The 19496-nt window shown below is 26.2% G+C and overlaps 9 protein-coding genes across 9 annotated transcripts; 4 read left to right on the top strand and 5 right to left on the bottom strand. All coding sequences in view use genetic code 12, as the record gives it.

The window, feature by feature from the left end:
* Positions 1 to 10: 10 nt before the first annotated feature.
* KGF55_005156 (uncharacterized protein) lies at positions 11 to 889 on the bottom strand (the record flags this gene model as incomplete). Its single annotated transcript, XM_051760138.1, has 1 exon — positions 11 to 889. The coding sequence occupies one exon, from the start codon at positions 887 to 889 to the stop codon at positions 11 to 13; it is 879 nt and encodes a 292-aa protein (XP_051612319.1).
* A 708-nt stretch (positions 890 to 1597) lies between these two features.
* Positions 1598 to 2161, top strand: KGF55_005155 (uncharacterized protein; the record flags this gene model as incomplete). Its single annotated transcript, XM_051760137.1, has 1 exon — positions 1598 to 2161. The coding sequence occupies one exon, from the start codon at positions 1598 to 1600 to the stop codon at positions 2159 to 2161; it is 564 nt and encodes a 187-aa protein (XP_051612318.1).
* A 196-nt stretch (positions 2162 to 2357) lies between these two features.
* ARG4 (argininosuccinate lyase) lies at positions 2358 to 3749 on the bottom strand (the record flags this gene model as incomplete). The annotated part of the gene is made up of 1 exon (XM_051760136.1): positions 2358 to 3749. One exon carries the CDS (start codon positions 3747 to 3749, stop codon positions 2358 to 2360), a length of 1392 nt encoding a protein of 463 aa, XP_051612317.1.
* A 1545-nt stretch (positions 3750 to 5294) lies between these two features.
* KGF55_005153 (uncharacterized protein) lies at positions 5295 to 5786 on the top strand (the record flags this gene model as incomplete). Its single annotated transcript, XM_051760135.1, has 2 exons — positions 5295 to 5353; positions 5414 to 5786. The coding sequence occupies 2 exons, from the start codon at positions 5295 to 5297 to the stop codon at positions 5784 to 5786; spliced, it is 432 nt and encodes a 143-aa protein (XP_051612316.1).
* Positions 5787 to 6848: 1062 nt separating this feature from the next.
* On the top strand, positions 6849 to 9341 carry PMT1 (dolichyl-phosphate-mannose-protein mannosyltransferase; the record flags this gene model as incomplete). The annotated part of the gene is made up of 1 exon (XM_051760134.1): positions 6849 to 9341. The coding sequence occupies one exon, from the start codon at positions 6849 to 6851 to the stop codon at positions 9339 to 9341; it is 2493 nt and encodes an 830-aa protein (XP_051612315.1).
* A 73-nt stretch (positions 9342 to 9414) lies between these two features.
* Positions 9415 to 12951, bottom strand: KGF55_005151 (E3 ubiquitin-protein ligase; the record flags this gene model as incomplete). The annotated part of the gene is made up of 1 exon (XM_051760133.1): positions 9415 to 12951. One exon carries the CDS (start codon positions 12949 to 12951, stop codon positions 9415 to 9417), a length of 3537 nt encoding a protein of 1178 aa, XP_051612314.1.
* Positions 12952 to 13204: 253 nt separating this feature from the next.
* Positions 13205 to 13792, bottom strand: TAF19 (Taf19p; the record flags this gene model as incomplete). Its single annotated transcript, XM_051760132.1, has 1 exon — positions 13205 to 13792. The coding sequence occupies one exon, from the start codon at positions 13790 to 13792 to the stop codon at positions 13205 to 13207; it is 588 nt and encodes a 195-aa protein (XP_051612313.1).
* A 218-nt stretch (positions 13793 to 14010) lies between these two features.
* Positions 14011 to 15594, bottom strand: ERG5 (C-22 sterol desaturase; the record flags this gene model as incomplete). Its single annotated transcript, XM_051760131.1, has 1 exon — positions 14011 to 15594. The coding sequence occupies one exon, from the start codon at positions 15592 to 15594 to the stop codon at positions 14011 to 14013; it is 1584 nt and encodes a 527-aa protein (XP_051612312.1).
* A 1721-nt stretch (positions 15595 to 17315) lies between these two features.
* KGF55_005148 (uncharacterized protein) lies at positions 17316 to 19397 on the top strand (the record flags this gene model as incomplete). Its single annotated transcript, XM_051760130.1, has 1 exon — positions 17316 to 19397. The coding sequence occupies one exon, from the start codon at positions 17316 to 17318 to the stop codon at positions 19395 to 19397; it is 2082 nt and encodes a 693-aa protein (XP_051612311.1).
* Between the last annotated feature and the right edge of the window lie 99 nt (positions 19398 to 19496).

Below are 19496 nucleotides of genomic sequence, written 5' to 3'. Positions count from 1 at the left end.
ATGAAAGATATTATTCAATACTTTTACTATACAAGAATTTAAAATTACCAGCATTCAATTCTTGATTTGTTTCATCTTGTTTATAATCCTCAAACCATTGATGATTCGGTTTAAAAGTCTCAATAAAATATTGTAATCCACCTCTTACTAATTCATTTGATAATATTGAATTATCTCGATCAATTTGATCTTGAAATAATTCAATAAATAATTTTATATGTCTTAAGTCATCATAACAAATGTCATTAGCTATATTTATTAAACAAATCCAAAGTTTTGAAGTTGGAACTAAAGTGTAAGTTATATGAAGAAGTTTTTGGATTATTGTATAAATATCATTTTTGTAAGAACTTTGATAGTATTGTGCACAAGTTAAGGATGATAATAGACTTGATAATGTTAATTCGTGAAATATAATGACTAATTTTTCAATCACTGTTGTAGTTATTTGGTTATAAGAACTAGCTTCTTCATTTATGTATCCACTTATTAATGATAAAACATCTGATTGTAATTGAAATAATTGCTCATGTTTTTCATAATCATCTGAACTTTCCAAAAATTCTTCGGGTTTTGATACAGGTGGTAATTTAAAAAAATCAAATTTTTTATCTATTGATAAAGGTAATGAATCCATATGACAAGTCATGATATTATCACTAATTATAAAATTTAAATAATTAAATACTGTCATTAATGAACATCTTGATTTTAATTTGTTATATTCTGAATATACTTTTAATTTGGGATTATTTTGAATTGTTTTTAAACATTTATTTAATTTTGTTATTGTTTTTGAAGTGTATATTATCTTTCCATGATCTATAGTTTCCAATATAAATTTGAGACTTTCATCTAGTGTTAATTCTGAATTGGTAAGGTTATTCATAACTAAAAGGTTTTATGAAGTAAAAATGTATATATGTATGTCTATGTGTCCATTATTTTGTGTATGAGTGGTGTATGAGTGGTGTAAGTAAAGCTTTATCTATTAGTTGTGATATGTATAATCTAATTTAATTGTTTTGAAAAAGTTGAAATTTTGCAACACAAATTCTTAAATTTTTGAAGACGTGACTTTTTTAAAGATTTGTGTCGCAAAATACAATTTAAACCACAATACTTAATTAAGCATTATTTTGCACCCAAAAGTTAGATCTATAAGTCCATTAAAAGTATATATATGTCAAGATTGGATTCTATGCATTTTGATCTTAGATGGACTTTGATCTAGATTAGATTCCATGGTAAGGCGGAAAAACTTACTTTTATGCAATTTGATGTACTTAGGTCTATTTATAATACTTCAAATTTCGACCACATAAAACCGTTTATGCTTTAAACCGGTTAATTTATTAAACTATATATAGATGTGTCTTAGAATTATTTAGATTTAGATAATATATATATTTATGTAGATATACGTTTTATTCAAAAAGCAAGTTCAAGCAATATTTTAATTCTACTCTCCTATATCTTTGAAAAGAAATTTTGATCTATAACATGAAAGCTGCTGAGAATTTGCAACCATATATAATGTAAAATATTTCGAAGTTATTTTTTGTTTTTTTGAATTTGAGTAAAAATCATCAGTACAATGGAATCACCATCATCATCAAGACGAAAAAGTGAATCAAGTGTAAATTATCTTTATGGGCATCATCATAAAAGATCAGATTCAATAGATTTAGGCAGAAAAGGAAGTGTAAGTTCAATATTATCATTACATCAATCACAAAGTGCAAATAGTACACCACCAGCTTCACCACAAAATCAATATAGAAGTAATTTCTACAAATCAAGAAGAGAACCTTATGAGTATCCACAGCAGCAGCAATCGCAACAAACTTTGCAACAACAACAACAATCATCCTTAGGTTTAGTACCTGAATTACAAGTTATTGATTTAGATAAAATAACTGAAGAATTTAAAAAAAATCAAAGAATTTTAGCGCAAAAAGAGGTACATTGGTGTAATTTTTTGAAAGAAGTTCCAATCGAAACATCAAATTTAAGTCCGACTTGTTCAAGTAAATTACCAGAAACTTCAGAAATTTTATTAGATAGATATAATTCTGATTATAATATTAAAGAATCAGATGTACAAAAAAAAGAAAAAGCTATAAGAAAAGCATTAAGTAAATTTAGATTTAAAGATTAACGAGATTTGTATAATAATTTTGATAAATAGTTTTGTATAAACATTGTATAATATGTATAATTAATTAAATTTTGATTGTGGATCTTTTTTTGGATAGATCGGCTGATTCAATGCATAGTTTAATTTCTCGAAGATTCTCTTTGATTCACCTTGGTCGAAATTGAAAATTTCGAGATTTTTTGATCTAGATCTATTTTTAATTTAATTGAGATTGTAAATTTTTCAATTGTTTTAAAACAGCACTCTTAGCGGTTCCTCCAATTGCATCTCTTCTTTCTACACTTACTTCAAAATCAAATGATTCCATAACATCTTTTTCGAATCTTTTATCGATTTCTTGGTATTGTTCGAATGTTAATTTATCAATTCCCGATAAATTTAATTCTTCTGCTTTTCTAACACATTCACCTGATATATGATGAGTTTCTCTAAATGGAACTCCTTTTCTAACCAAATAATCAGCTAAATCCGTTGCTAACATATCCATAGTTAATGCATCTTCCATTTTAGTTTCATTTATATTTAATGTACTCACAACACCCGTGGCAATTAATATTGAATGTTCAACAGTTGTTAAAGCATCAAATAAAGGTTCTTTATCTTCTTGCATATCTTTATTATAAGTAGATGGAATAGATTTTATTGACATTAAAAATCCAGCTAATTCTCCAAATACTCTACCACTTTTACCACGTAATAATTCTAAAGAATCAGGATTTTTCTTTTGAGGCATTAATGAAGAACCTGTAGAATAAGCATCAGCTAATTTTATAAATCCAAATTCTGCAGTTGAATATATAATTAAATCTTCTGCAAATCTTGAAATATGATTCATAAATAATGTACCCCAAAATAATGTTTCAACAACAAAATCTCTATCACTTACAGCTGTTAAGGAATTACCAATAACATCATCAAATCCCAAACCTTTAGCTAAGAATTCACGATCAATTCCATATGGATGTCCAGCTAATGCACCAGATCCTAATGGTGATTTATTAACTCTCTTAATAATTTGTTGTAATCTCTCATAATCTTCAGTGAAATAAGTAGCATAAGAACTTAACCAATGTGACCATCTAATAGGTTGAGCTCTTTGTAAATGAGTATAACCAGGCATTAAAACATCAATTTCCTTTTCTGCTCTTTTTATAATAGTTTCAATGAAAGATTTTAATTTCCCACTTAAATCTTTTAATTTTTCACGTACAAAAATTCTCATATCAGTAGCTACTTGATCATTTCTTGATCTACCAGTATGAACTTTTCCTGCAATATTTTTACCAATTATTTCACCTAATCTTCTTTCATTTGCAGTATGAATATCCTCATCACCTGGTTGTTCTTTAAAAGTACCATCTTCCCATTCTTTACGAATAACTTCAAGCCCTTCATGGATTTTGGATAATTCTTCATCATTAATTAATCCTAATTTATTTAATCCTTCCGTGTATACTTTAGTTCCTGTTAAATCGGGACCATACATAATTTTATCATATGATAAACTTTCATTATATAAATTCATTAAGGGATCAGTTTCACCTGTGAACCTACCTCCCCATAATTTGTTTTCTTGAGGTTGTGACATCTTAGCCTATTGAGTAACTAACTAAAACTTTGAGGCTTTTCAAAATTAGAAAGATTGTTGATATCTGAATTCAATTACTCTTCTGAAATTAACTTGTAGAAGTTTATTACTATCGGGCGCTTAGCAAATTTTTCAATTTCCATATTAGTCAACTTGATTTTGAGGCTACCAAGTCTACATTTTAGGAAGGGGTCATTGTGACTCAAAATTGATTTTTGGATTTAGTAGCGATCTTTCAGAATTATTAAAGAAATTACGAAAGTTAGTTAAAGTTCATAACAGTTAGAATTATATACCACGTTCCTTTAGAGCTACAATTGTTATTTCAATAAGAAGTTAGGATACAAATCTTTATTTTCAAATTGGCACTTTATTGAAATCATACCTAATTTAACATTTTTTAGGTTAATTTAATTTGATATAAATACAAAAATTATATGCAATTTAGAATTTCATAATTTGTTGCCCGCTTTTATTACAAATTCGAATTAAAGCTTTCAATTTTACAATAAATTAATATTCACCATGTCTAATTCGGAATCCAAAATCTACTAAAGAATTATTATTTTCAGATTTATCAAAGAGTCAGAAAAAGTATTAGATCTAAAGATTAGGCTTATCCTAATTTTGCACTCATCAATTAGAAAAGACTTGTGTAAGAATCAACTGCACTTATTTTTTGTCAATCGTGAGTGCAATTCAGGAAGCAGTCAAGTATCTCAATAATTGTCAGCAACCATGAGAATATTTGGATTTTTTAACGTCTGTCATTTACAATAAAGTTATGCACATGATTCCATTTTAGTTATTAGAGAATGCTATTATATTGTCGGAGGTACCATAGCCATTTAAGTATTTTATTACTTGAATATTCCGAATTTGATATTTTGTTGAACCATTTTGATTATTGTCAATAACAGACAAGGGACATTTAAGAAACGGAACATTCAAATGGCTGTGGTATTTTGGACAATACAATATTTAACTACAATTTGTGTTATGACAGAAGGCTTTAGATTAGGTGCTATTACTCGAACAATATGATGTACAACATTTTATCAGCATTTTTTTTAACAAATCGCAAATCACAAGACTCATATTACATCTAAAAACAATTCGTATTTAGTATGAAGAAGCAACTAATGAAGAAGATTCAGTAACACAAATAGAGCATTACTTGCACGCCTTGAAGGTTGAACAGCTTTGTCGTTTACATTGAGATCTCAGTTGAAGACTTTCATCAAATTCATAACTACTTATCACTAATTTATGTGCTATTGATGAAATTCTTCAATTGAGATCTAAAGGTGAAGTATACAAATTTAATCTCAAAGGAGGTTTCATCCGAAGGTTTTTATAGACGAAAAACTTTATCCCAATTTTTTTTTTTCATTAGCTCATGATGACCAAGGTCAATTAAAACCAGCTATTGCTCATATCATAAAATAATAGTAATGATTGAGGTAGAACGCTTATGTCAACATTTGATTGTTACTTGTTATATTTGCTAAAACTCGCCGAATTAACTTTACAATTTTATTGATTATGATCCAATATTTTTTAATTATTCAATCGGACCATATTACTGTGAAGCTATTGATTTTGTTATAAGAAAAGAACATCATAATTACTAGTGATGAATTTACAAATTGACTGAAAGGCAGTGCCCCAGGGAATATATATGCAAATGACGTTGCTAATTTATTATACAAAGACACTGATACAGAATATGGTAAATTTCGTAAATTAAAATCAGATAATACTAATATTATACGTTTGTGGAAGTATTTTAATGATAGCTTGATAAAAATTAGATCAAATAATGTATCTGAATTTTATAGAGCAATCATCGAAGTCCTCAAACTAACTCGTAATGTCAATCATAAACTTTCAATTACTTATCATCCAATGATTTCTGGTATTTCAAAGGGTGGTCATCAATCGTTAATCACAGTTTTGAGGAAACGTTCTACAACAGCTAGATGTCAAGATCATCCAAACACTGCCTTATGGATTGATAGGATTATTATACAATGATCAACCGGGTCTTGCCCTGCTAAAATTCTGACGATTAATTTTCTTACAGCTATTTATAACCTAGTGAATGGTTTTTGATCACAGGTATTCAAGTTTTCAATCACTTTGATGCAAGTACAAAAACAACTGTAAAATGTATTTTCATTTCATATTAGGCTAAAAGAGGTATAAAATGTAGAATGAAGAGGAGAAAGATAATCAGGTTGAAAAAGGATTTTAAGTTTATATAGATTCGTGATGTGCTTAACCTAATTTTAAATTTTTATGTAACAACTTATCACATATTAAAAAAAATAACATAAATAGCTACCAGATTTTGTTTTACATTAACGTGACTTGAGTCAACATTTAAATTGATCGATTCGAATTCAAATATACTAGAGTTTCATCACTTTGGCTTTTCGAATCCTAATTAATTAAATCTTTTACAACCAACTCTTAAACTACCTTATTACTACTTTAAGTCTACCGGACATTATCACATTATAACATATTGCGGATATAAATTTTCATGTTTGGTGTAAGACGCGTTTATTATTATTTTTTTTATTTTTCATTCGTAAATTAATTTATGCGTTGTTCAATTCTCGGGATTGTATTAGAACGATATCAGCGTACAACATTTAAACCATGTAAGAAATTTTCAGAGGGACTAATTGTAAATCAGAATGAACTCTTGTTTTTAATGGCCTTGAGAATTATCTTCTTAGAAATTTTGATTAACTACTACAAAACTAATGACTATAATTGAGTTCAATCTTTAGATAGATTATCGTAAACTATCGAAATGTTGTCTATGATTCGAATTGACTGAGATTAAATCACAATTGCTAGAACTTACTTGATACTCTCTTCTTCAATCTCATAGCTTTAGCAAAGCACTTTGAATAGTATATGATGTTTTAAGATTTTAATAAATCTCGTAATTAAAATTTTAAAAATGTTTTTTTTATTTTTAGTTCTCTTTGTATTGAAATAATATTTTTTCAACAAATCGTTTTAATAGATCAAACCCTTCCTTTAACTACTTCACCACCACTATCAAACCATCTACGTGAAACAATGGGCATCAACAAAATTAATAAAAGCCCTAAGAAGGAATTGACTTCATGTTTTGATAAATATGAATATTTTTTCATTGGTTTATTAATAATTATTAGTATAATAGTAAGAGCACCAAATTTAAATTATCCAAATTCAGTTGTATTTGATGAAGTTCATTTTGGAGGATTTGCAAGAAAATATATTTTAAAACTGTATTTTATGGATGTTCATCCTCCTTTAGCTAAAATGTTATTTGCTGCTGTTGCATCAATTGGAGGATTTAATGGAAATTTTGAATTTAAATCTATAGGTGATGAATTTCCTGATACTGTTCCTTATGTATTTATGAGACAATTTCCTGCTTTATTAGGAATTGGTACTGTTATTTTATGTTTTTTAACTTTAAAACAAAGTGGAGTTAGTATTATAATTTCATTTATTACTTCGCTTTTATTAATTATTGAAAATTCAAATGTTACAATTTCAAGATATATTTTATTAGATTCTCCTTTATTATTTTTTATTGCTGCTTCAGTTTATGCATGGAAAAAATTTGAAAATCAAGTTCCTTTTAGTTTTGGATGGTATAAAGCTTTAATTACTACAGGTGTTGCGCTTGGTTTAGCTTTTAGTTCAAAATGGGTTGGTTTATTTACAATTGCATGGGTTGGATTTCTTTGTGTTTATCAATTATGGTTTTTAATTGGAGATTTAAAAGTTAGTGCTAAAAAAATATGGGGTCAATTCTTTGCAAGAGGTATTATATTATTAGGTATACCTATAATTATTTATCTTGTTTCATTTGCTATACATTTTAATGTTTTATCAAAAGAAGGTGATGGAGGAGCATTTATGAGTTCTGCTTTTAGAGCAGGGTTAGAGGGAAACAAAATTCCAACTAATATAACTTCAGAAGTTGGTTTAGGTTCTGTTATTACTTTACGTCATATTGATACTCAAGGTGGTTATTTACATTCACATGATCATTTTTATCCAACTGGTTCAAAACAACAACAAATTACTTTATATCCACATTTAGACTCAAATAATAAATGGTTAATCGAACCATATAATGGTACTATTTATAATGATACATTTGTTCCATTAATAAATGGTATGAAAATTAGATTAAAACATATTAATTCAGGTAGAAGATTACATTCACATGATGAAAAACCACCAGTTAGTGAACGTGATTGGCAAAAAGAATGTTCATGTTATGGATATGAAGGGTTTTCAGGTGATGCAAATGATGATTGGATAGTTGAAATTGTTCAATATAGAACAAAAGATCCAAATGCAAAAGTATTTGTAAAAGCTTTAGATTCAATTTTCAGATTACGTCATGCAATGACTGGTAATTATTTATTTTCGAGTGAAGTTAAATTACCAGAATGGGGATTTGGTCAACAAGAAGTTACAGCAGCATCACAAGGTAAAAGACCTTTAACTCATTGGTATATTGAAACTAATGAAAATAAATATTTACCAAAAGAACAACAAACTATTGTAAATTATCCAAAACTTTCATTATGGTCAAAATTTATTGAATCACATAAAAGAATGTGGAAAATTAATTCTGGATTAACTGAACATCATCATTGGCAAAGTGATCCATCTGAATGGCCATTATTATTAAGAGGTATTAATTATTGGGGTAAAGATCATAGACAAGTTTATTTATTAGGTAATGCAGTTACTTGGTGGGCTACAACAATAGCAATTATTGGTTTCATCACTGCTGCTTTTATAACAATTTTAAAATGGCATTTAGGTACTCCATTAAGTAATAATAAAGAATTAATTAAATTTAGTGATCAAACTTTTTCATTTGTTTTAGGTTGGTTTTTACATTATTTCCCATTTTTTATAATGGGTAGACAATTATTTTTACATCATTATTTACCAGCATTATATTTTGGTATATTAACATTAGGACATTTTTTCCAATTATTTACAAATTATGTTGCAGGAAAATCAAGATTTTTACAACAAATTACCTTGGGTATAGTTGTAATTTTCCTTAGTTTAAGTACATTATTTTATATTAATTATTCACCATTAATTTATGGTTCACCATGGATAAAATCAAGTTGTGAAATTTCAAAACCTTTTAAATCATGGGATTATGATTGTAATAATTTTTTAAAAAATATTGGTGAATATTCAAATATTTATAATAATGATTTACCAAAACCTTCAGCTGCAGAAGAACCACAATTGGATGAAGCTAAAAAGACTCCTGTAGCAGTTCCAAAATTAGCAAAGGAAGAAAAACATATTGAAAGTCCACCTACTGCTAAGCAAGAAGCTCCAAAAAAAGTAATTGAACAATTAGCTCCACCAGAAGTCAAAGCAGAAACTCCAAAAGTTGAACAACAAAAACCAATTGAAAAACCAATTCTTGAAGAGATTCCATCTGAAAATCCAATAGTTGAAGAAAATCCAGCTAAGGAAAAAGATATAAAACAAGAAGAACAAATTTCGTCGAAAATAGAAATAGTTGCGTAAATCGAAAAATACAAAATATAATATACAAATTAGTATGATATCTTTATTTATTTCTATTTACATCACTATTAAATTAATCTTCATCATCATTATCATTTTCTATAGCTCTACCTTTTACAAATTTTTCAATTTTAACTTGTTCATTTAAATTTTTGTATAATTTAATTAAATGTCCTAAAGATTTTATAATCACAAATATGATAAACAGTATAGTTAAAGTTGGAATTAATTTGGTTTTATTAAAATATCCAACCACCAAAGCAGGTAAATGAGTTATAATTGAATATTTTAAAACTTCATAAAATCCATTTCTTTCTAATTGTTTTAAAAAATTTGGTTCTAAATTTTTTGATCTATATGCCGATTTTAAAATTGGTAAAATTGTCCAAATTGATGCAACAAGATGAATAATCCAACTTTTTAAATCATAATTCATAAATGATAAATTATAATATTTTTTTAATGGTTCATTTATACTTATTTGATGAATTGTACCTATCCAAATTGACCATAAACCAAATGATATAATAAAACTTACCATAGAAGTAGCAATTAAATTAAAATTTCCAATATTAATCAATCTTTGTAAAATATTTGGTCTTTCATTAATTTCATTATTTCCAATTTGTTGATGTTCTTTATCAAACATTTGTAATAATTTTAATTCTATAATTAAACCAAGGAATAAACTTGATAGATCAGCTAATTTCCAATCAATTGAACTGTCATTATTTGGAGCAAATTGGATAAGACTAATTAAACTATGAGCTACTTGAATAATAGGTCTTCCTAATAATAAACCAATTAATCCAATTGATAAAATTAAAATTACAGCAAATATCCAAAGCATTAAAATTAAACCATAACAACGTAATTTAAAATTTGGTGGTCTATAAACTATAGTATGAACATCATCAGTATTCATTTCTTCTTCTTCACTTGAAGGAGTTTCATAACCAGACAGTTTTAAATCTTCTTCATTAATATCTTTTAATAATTTATCATCTTTTGTAACAGGAACAAATAATTTTTTAACAAATTTTCTTGAAACTGTATCATTATCTGGTGCTCTTACATAATACCCATCTGGTACAAAACATGAATTTATTTGAGGATCTGTTTTAAAAATTTCTTGTGCTTCTCTATATGTAACAGGATTTGTATAATCTGGTAATGAAGTACCTAAAATTTGTTCTTTTAAATTTCTATAAATTATATGACCTCTTTCATGCAGTATTGGTTTCCCTAATATAAAATGTGATAATCTTAATTTATGTGAACTTATTTCAAATGCCTTTTTCCAATATAATCTAATATATTTTGTTACAATTGGTTGAATTTCATTAGCTAATGCAGCAAATGCAATTAATATAAATAATGAATGAGTAGTATCAACTTGTATAGGTAATAAAACATTATATTTCCCATGTTCTGGTGTAACAATATATCTTAAACCCCAAGTAACTCCACCAATTCCTAATAAAATAAAAGCAGTATAAACTTTAGCACTAAGATAAATTCTTGATAATTGTAAACTTAAAGGTTTAACTAATGCATCATGAATTAATCTTGCATTTGGATCATCTGGTGATCTTATAAAAAATAAAACTCCTGGTCTTAAAATAGTACCTCTAACCATTCCAACAAATAAAGCAAATACTAACATATAAATAGTACCAGAAGACCAATACAATCCAATTCTAATATAATTAATTTGAGAAATTTCAGAACCAGAAGTTAATAAAATTGAATTTGAATTTAAATTTTTTGAAAATAATGGTGATGCACAAAAATCTAATAATAATCCACAATATACAGGGAAAATAAAAATTTCAATTGCAAAAATTAAAAATACTTTTGCTGTTGAACTTATTTCAAATAATATTTTAAATGCTTTTCTTGATGTACCTAATATTGGTTTTTTTTTAGAAATTAAATGTTTCATTATTTGGATTATAAATCCAATTATAATTCCATAACCAATTAATATAAGACAAATTCTTTCAATTAAACTTATTTGTAAAGGTTTTTCAAAAAATAAATTATTAATGATTTTAAAAGTAGGTTTAATTAAAATTTCATCAATTGAAGCAATTAAAAAATCCAATATTTCATAATTAGTTTTTGTATACAACGCAGTTAAAATCCAATCCCATGTTTTTGTCGGTATAAATGAAGCCCCCAATTTAAGTAAAAAACCAGTAATAAAAACAAATGCATTGCCAATCATATGAGGAATTAAATATATTAAAAATAAATATGCAGTAATTATAGAATCACATAATATCATAATAAATAATGGAGTTTTAATATTTAAAGTAAAACCAAAAATTTCTAAAAATTCTCCAATTGCTCCATTATTATTATTATTATTATTTAGGTTGTTAGGTAATGCTCCATCTTCATCCTCTTCATCTTCATCAATATCTCCATCATTATCAATATCTTGATTATCAAAAATTTGATCAAATAAATTTGGTTCTCTTTGTTCATTATCTTCTTCAACTATTAAATTATCTTCATTTATTTGAATATTGTCAATGTTATGATTATTTTCATCATTTTCGTCAGAATCTTCAACATGTTGTTGTTGATGATAAGGTTGCTGTAGTTGTTGTTGTTGTTGTTGCTGCTGTCTTTCTTCATTTCTTTCAATAGCATGAAAAGGTTGTAGTAGTTGCTGTAGTCTTTGTTGTTGTCTTTCTTGATCATTTCTTTCTATAGCATTAAATAATTCACCTCTATTCATAGCTCTTCTTAAATTTTCTTCAAAATTTATCATTTGATCATTCCCTTGATTTTGTAAATCATTAATAGCTCTATTTAATTGATCTAATCTTTGTAAATTTGTTGCAATATTTCTTTGATCATCATTATTCCCATTTTCATTATTATCTTCATTTCCATTTCTTCTTAAATTATCTAATGCATTTTGTAACATATCAATTAATTTTGTTTTTGGTTCTTTACCAATTTTTCTATTTAATAATTTTAAATAACCTTCATCTCTTATAACCCATTCTCTTTCAACAAATAATGCTATATGAATAATTATTGCAACAATTAAATATCTTACACCACTAAAATAAGTATAACTAAAAAATTTTCTTAATTTTAACAATATGATTTGTATATTAGATAATTGATTATTTGAATTTAAATATGATAAAATATCAAATTCTCCAAAATATAAAGCATTTGAAAAAATTTGATTATTATTTATTGGTAAATTTCCATCTATTGCCCATGTATATATTCTACCACAAAATTTCCAAAATATTGGAACTTGAATTAAAACACAAATAATATATAATGATATACTTATAATTTTTAAAATTGTTCCTGAAATTAATTGTATAAATTTTGACCAAATTAAATTTATTGGTATGGTTTTGGGCATATTTGGATCATAAATAATTTTAAATTTATAATTTGTATTACATATATCACATTTTTCAGTTGATTTATTTGAATGTTTTAACCATTCTAATAAACAATCTTGATGAATATATTTTATTGAACCTCGACATTTACAGGGATGATATAATGGTTGATTTAAAGTTCCTTCTCCACGACAAATACGACATGTATGTTCTATATCCACCGCCATTTTGATTAATTTTGAAGTATATATACAAGAAAAGTGCTAATGATGAAATATGTTTGCTATTTATATATTTGAGATATGTGTATTTGAGTATATGAAACAAGTGGTTGTAAAGTTAACTGATTAATTAAACTTAGTAATTGATTAAGCAGCACAAGATTTTTAAAATTTAGTAAGAGAGATTGTCATGTCAGTACAATATATTTTGAGACATTCATTACTGAACTAATATACAAGCTATACACCACACAACACTCTACTCCTTTACTTTCTTTTCCCTTTTCTTATATTTCTTCTTTATAACATTCCCATTTTCGTCATATTCAACAGCACGTTTTTTATATTTTTTTCTACCAGAAGGATTAGTGTTATCTTTTTCATTATTATCTTCATCATTTTCATTTGAATTGTCGTTTTCTCTATCATTTTCATCATCATTCAGTTCATCATTATCATTATCTATCCCATCATCATTAATATTGTTAGTAGTATTATTATCTTCTTCAAATAATTTTTTTGCTTTTTCAATTCTTTGTTGTTGTTCTAAAATATACAACATTCTACTTAATTTTAAAGGATCATTTCTTAAAACAAATGCTAAATCATTTAATTTTATTCTATTTCTTCCTTGTGATGAGGCATAATTTACCATTTTTGTTGAAAGCTGGGTTATAAATTCAATTAATAAATCTTCTAATGTTGATATTGTTGAATCTAATGAATATGGTTGATCTCCCATTGAATATAAAAGATTTTCTATATCTTTTGAAAATAATTTTCTTGTTTTTGATTTCTTTCGATTATATTGAATCGGAGGTAGATTTGTTGGTGTTTGATCAGACATGTTGATTTATTATGGATGATTCAATGTTTGTTATAATAAGTTGTATGAAATAAATTCAGATATTTTCTTATCGTAAAACTCGCGCGTTTCAGAAATCTCATATCAGATAATAAGTATATCATCACGTATTATTATATATTAAAATCTTAGAAAATAAATTAAATTAAATATCTATATAATTACAAATTGTTTTGTTTGATTAATTCTTTAATCATAAATTAAACTTTTAATGGATCTCTTGATTTCCATTCTAAAATTAAATCATCTTTTGGGAAAATAGTTGCAAATACTTTAATTTCTTCTGATAATTTTGTTTTATGATGTATAATATCAGAATTCATTAAAAATTTTCCCAACATTCCTGTAAATAACATTAAAACATAATTTTGTCCTAAACAAACATGAGGTCCTGTACCAAATACTAACCAATTTCTTTTATTCATATCTCCCTTGGGATTTTCCCATCTTTCTGGTATATAAGAATCTGGATCTTCATAAACTTCTGGATCATGTAATGCTGGATATAATGTTGGAATAATCATTGAACCTTTTGGTGCTGAATATGATTCAGTTACTGGGAATGATTTTTTAACAACATAAGGAACCATTAAAACTGGTGGTCTATATCTTAAACTTTCTCTCACTGCATAATTAGTATAATGCATTTCATTAATTAAATCAAGATTTAATGGAACTGATGGATCATTATTTCTAACTTTTAATTGTTCTTCTCTTATCTTAGTTGCAACATCTGGTCGATCAGCAACAATTTGAAATAACCAACAAGCTAAAGAACTTGAAGCATCTTGTGAAGCAAATAAAAATGTGAAAATAACTTCAGAAATTTCTTTATTTGAAAATTCTCTAATTAATAATTTTGATTCAGGATCATCTAAATGATTTTCTCTTGCATTTTTCATAAGATAAATCCATTCATCCATAATACATGTAGGTTTACCATTTTCATTATTTATATGATTTTTAGCCATTTCTGCACAATTTTCAAAAATTTTCATAGTATCATCAGCAATTTTTTTACCATACCATGTCTTTGTATATGGAATTATAATTGGAAAATTTACTAATTCTAAAGCAGCTGTTACTCTATAATAATTATCAGCAATTAAAGCAATTTGTTCTTCAGTTATATAATCACCACAAAAAGTTCTTAAACTTAAAGCACATAATAATTCTCTAAATTCTGGAAAAAATTCTCTTGGTCCATCATAATTTATAAATCTTTTTAAATAAATATCCATATATTTTTCTTGAATTGGTATATAAATTTCCAACGCTTTTCTTGAAAATAAACCATTTAATGATCTACGATAATCAGTATGAGCTTTACCATCTAAAAATACCCAATTAGTTGGTCTTAAAATCTTTATAGCAACATCAACAACACAAGGTTTAACATATTTTGGAGATGCTAAAATTTTTCTTGCTAAATCTCTACTTGAAGCAATAATAACAAATTTATGAAAAATTGAAACACAACTTAATTCTCCACTATCCCATTTTGCTTTATATTCTTCAAATTTTGGATCTAATGATTCTAAAAATGGTCCAATAATTGGCCAAATCTTTAGAGATGGACCAGCTATTGAACCTTTATTAAATTGATATTTTATTTGATCATATGAAAAAATTAAAATAATTGATGCGATAATAATTTGAATCCATGATGCTGATTGAAATAAATTTAAAATGTAGTTGATATGTTGGTTTGATGATATGAATGTTTTTGTTTGATCGTTTAGGAGTTTATCAACAAATAATGGTGTTGATCTATTGAAATTCATCTTAAGCAGTAATAGATTTGAGTTTCTGAATGGAAATTATAAATAGCAAGTCGATTAGTTATATTTTCTTATTCTCTTTTAATATAGGACTGAATCCAGCGAATGTAATGATTATTTTAAACCCTAGTCAACCTTTAAATTCTTTTAATAGGTAGAATGAAGAAGATGATATTTCTTCCCAAATTGTGCAATTGTGCAATTGTTTGTAGGCCAGTTGGTACAAAAGATCTTATGAAAAGAAAAAGATGATGATAATAATAAAGTTAAAGTGAATTAAGAAGATTTTTTTTTTGTTGTGGTTATTTATTTTTTATTTTTTTATTTTTTACTTTTTACTAACCGATATACTTTTCCATACTTTATTTAATATCCTATATCCAATAAATTCTAATAAAGAGTAAAAACTAGAGTAATTTGAAAGCACTAAGTTGTATCTAACAATGATTGATACCTAAGACCCTATGGATCTGATAGATCTCTAGATCTAAGATTATTGGTTAAACTATAACTTATTTTTTGATAACACAATTCTAATTAGTAAGATAAAAATGAAAAATTCTTTGTATTATTCTTTTTTTCTCTGTCGTTTAAATTTAAAGATTTATTTCTATTTCTATTACCGTTTAATAGTAAAATTATACGACGAAACAAAAAATAATTAAGAAGAGCAAATTCTAGTAATCTACAAAAAAGTAGAGGAAGATAATTTTAATGAGTCGTATTTGAGAATAAGTCGAAATGTTACACCAAGTCTAATTCAAGTTTGTTTAAGCCAAATGAAGATTTGATTCACCTTATTGATTTTAAATTTTTCTATCATCGTATATTTTATCTACTGTCAAACACAAAACGAAATGAGATTAATTTTTTAAGCTACTGCATATAAATTATATACGATTATATCCGATCAATTATTTAATCTGACTCAGAAAACATTTATTTTATCGTTTGTTCCTCGACCTAATTTACGTGAGATAGATCTAGAATTTTGGCCGAATCGCATGAAAAAAACTATCGCGTGAAAATTTATGAACTCTGGAGTTTTCGCTACCAGATAATCTTAAATCTGAATCCAATTTTCTTTCTTATAGCTAAACTTGGTTTGATCATTGTTAAACCTAATAATGCAAAAATAGAATATCAATATTGAACTAACTCACCCGGACCAAATATAAGAATGACTTTCACTGAGTGCATTGTGCAAATATTTTTTAAAAATTGTTCTCATAGAAGTATAGTACCTAAACTACAGAATTTGGCTAATGTGGGTTATGAAGTTTTGCTATTGTAGAAAAATTAGTAAATCACCCAACTTTCATGGTTTCTGTTTATATTCCTTAAAATTAGCATCAAATCAAGTACTTTTTGATGTAATAAAAACCGACTTGGTACTGGTTTTTCAATGAGTATGACTATGCGCATTCTTAACACTTAAAAGACGCTTCTTCCATCTCTATTCTAATTTTCCATTACTTTAAAAAGGCTTTACTATTTAAAATGTTTTGAGAAATACTGTGAAGTCAACAAAATAGTTTGCAATTGCTTTTAGTAGAGGGTTCATCAGATTGACAATATTTTTTTGCAACTTGAAAATATTATCTCGAAATTATTGATGTTTCAAAAATTTTAATTTTGTACCATTTTTCAATTCTCTCTCATCTCTAACCAAAAACTTATAATTATACTTTCACAACCAGAAGATTAAGAAAAACCATCAAGAAATGGGTAAAAGAAAAATCAAAACCCAAGATATAGAAAGAAGGAAGAAACTTAAACAAGATCAAGATGCACAATTATCTACTGGATTATTTAATGAAGAAATTCAAAGTGATATAGAAGACGGGGAAGCAGAAGAAAATTCAAAAGATTGGGAAAATGAAGAACAAGAATATGAACTAAGACCTAGGCAAATGAAAGAAAAACATATGGTTGAATCTTTACCTATTAAAAAAAGTGATGGTACTGTAGAAAGAGTGCTACGAGAAGTAGTTCAAAAGGAAGAACCAGAAGAAGAAGATGAAGAAGAACAAATAGAACAAGAACCACCACAAGAACAGGAAGAAGAAGAAGAAGAAGAAGACTCCAACCTAACACCACAAGAAAAACTTATCAAAACAAAAGAAGAAATAGCAGAATTAGCATCCAAATTAATTGAAAATCCAGAAGAAAATATATCATGTTTAACAAGATTAAGAAAAATGAGTGAATCAAAAAATTTTATGACTTCACAATTATCAATAATGTCATTAATTCCAATATTTAAATCTTTAGCTCCATCATATAAAATTAGACCATTAACTGATATGGAAAAAAGAGAAAAAGTAAGTAAAGAAATTTCAAGATTAAGAACTTTTGAACAATCTTTAGTTATAAATTATAAATCATATATTGAATTATTATACAAACATTCTAAAATATCATATTCAAATTCATTAAATAATAACAAAATTACAAGTGATCAATTAAAAAGGGGAAATTTAGCATTAAAAGCAGCAAATGAATTATGTTTATCATCATTGAGACATTTTAATTATAGATCTGAATTATTTACCATATTAATAAAAAGACTCAACAAAAAGCCAAAACAAGAAAATGATTTACCAATATTTATAAAATCAATAAGAACTTTAGAAACATTATTAAAAGAAGATGAAGAACATGGAGATATAACTTTTGATATTATAAAAATAATGACAAAAACTATAAAGGATAAAAAATTTCGAATAGATGAATCTGTATTAAATATTTTTTTATCAATTTCATTATTAGAAGATTATGATCCAAATGAAAATAAAGAAGATATAAAACCAAAATTGAAAAAAAAAAATAGAATTCATTTATCAAAAAAAGAACGTAAAAATAGAAAAGAAAGAAAAGAAATTGAAGACGAAATGAGAAGTGCTCAACAAGCTATTACAATTGAACAAAGAGAAAAATATCAATCGCAAGTTTTAAAAATGATATTAATGAGTTATTTGGAAATTTTAAAAGCTGGTCAAGGATCTTTTCAAAAGGGAGATGAAAATGATGATGCTGTATTATTAGTTGGAAGTGTTTTGGAGGGGCTAAGTAAATATGGACAAATGGCAAATTTTGATTTATTAGGTGATTTCCTACAAGTTTTAAGAGAAATTATGGTAGATATAATGGAAGAACAAGATGGAATATACACGGGTAAAGAAATCAAAATTATATTACTATGTATTGCAACATCATTTTCATTAGTTTTAAATCATGGATCAATGGGTAGATTACCAATAGCAATAGATTTTAATTCATTCATTGATACATTATATAAATTATTAACATATATTGCATTAGATCCAGATTTAGAATTTAGTCATAAAACATTAAGATTAGCTGATCCAATAACAGAAGAATTAAATAAACCATCAGTAAATGTTTCAACAAAATCAGAATTATTATTAAGATGTTTAGATTTTATATTTTTTAGATCTAAAAATGGTACTATATCAAGAGCTAGTGCTTTTACTAAGAGATTATATATTTTAGCTTTACAAACACCAGAAAAGACATCATTAGCAATATTAAAATTTATTGGTAAATTAATGAGTAGATATGATAATAATTTAAAAGGATTATGGAATACAGAAGATAGTGTTGGTGAAGGAAATTATATATTAGGAATTGAAAAAAATGATGAACTGATTATAAGATTAGAAAGATGTAATATTGGTTCAGCTACTTTATGGGAAAATGTTTTATTAGATAATTATTATGCTCCAATGGTTAAAGATGGTTCAAGGTCTTTAATGAAGAATAGTAAATCAGAAGGTAGGTAGAATAGTTTTATAGAGCATGAGTTAATGACTTAGTAATGGTAAATATGTCTGTAGTTTATAGAGGCAAAATTCTACATGGAAAAAAAAAAGTCTCTTTTG

This window comes from Candida pseudojiufengensis (assembly GCF_024610245.1).
Source record: "Candida pseudojiufengensis strain CBS 10847 chromosome Unknown scaffold10, whole genome shotgun sequence".
Classification (NCBI taxonomy): Eukaryota; Fungi; Ascomycota; class Pichiomycetes; order Serinales; family Debaryomycetaceae; genus Lodderomyces; species Lodderomyces pseudojiufengensis.
This window is presented reverse-complemented; position numbering and strand designations above follow the sequence as displayed.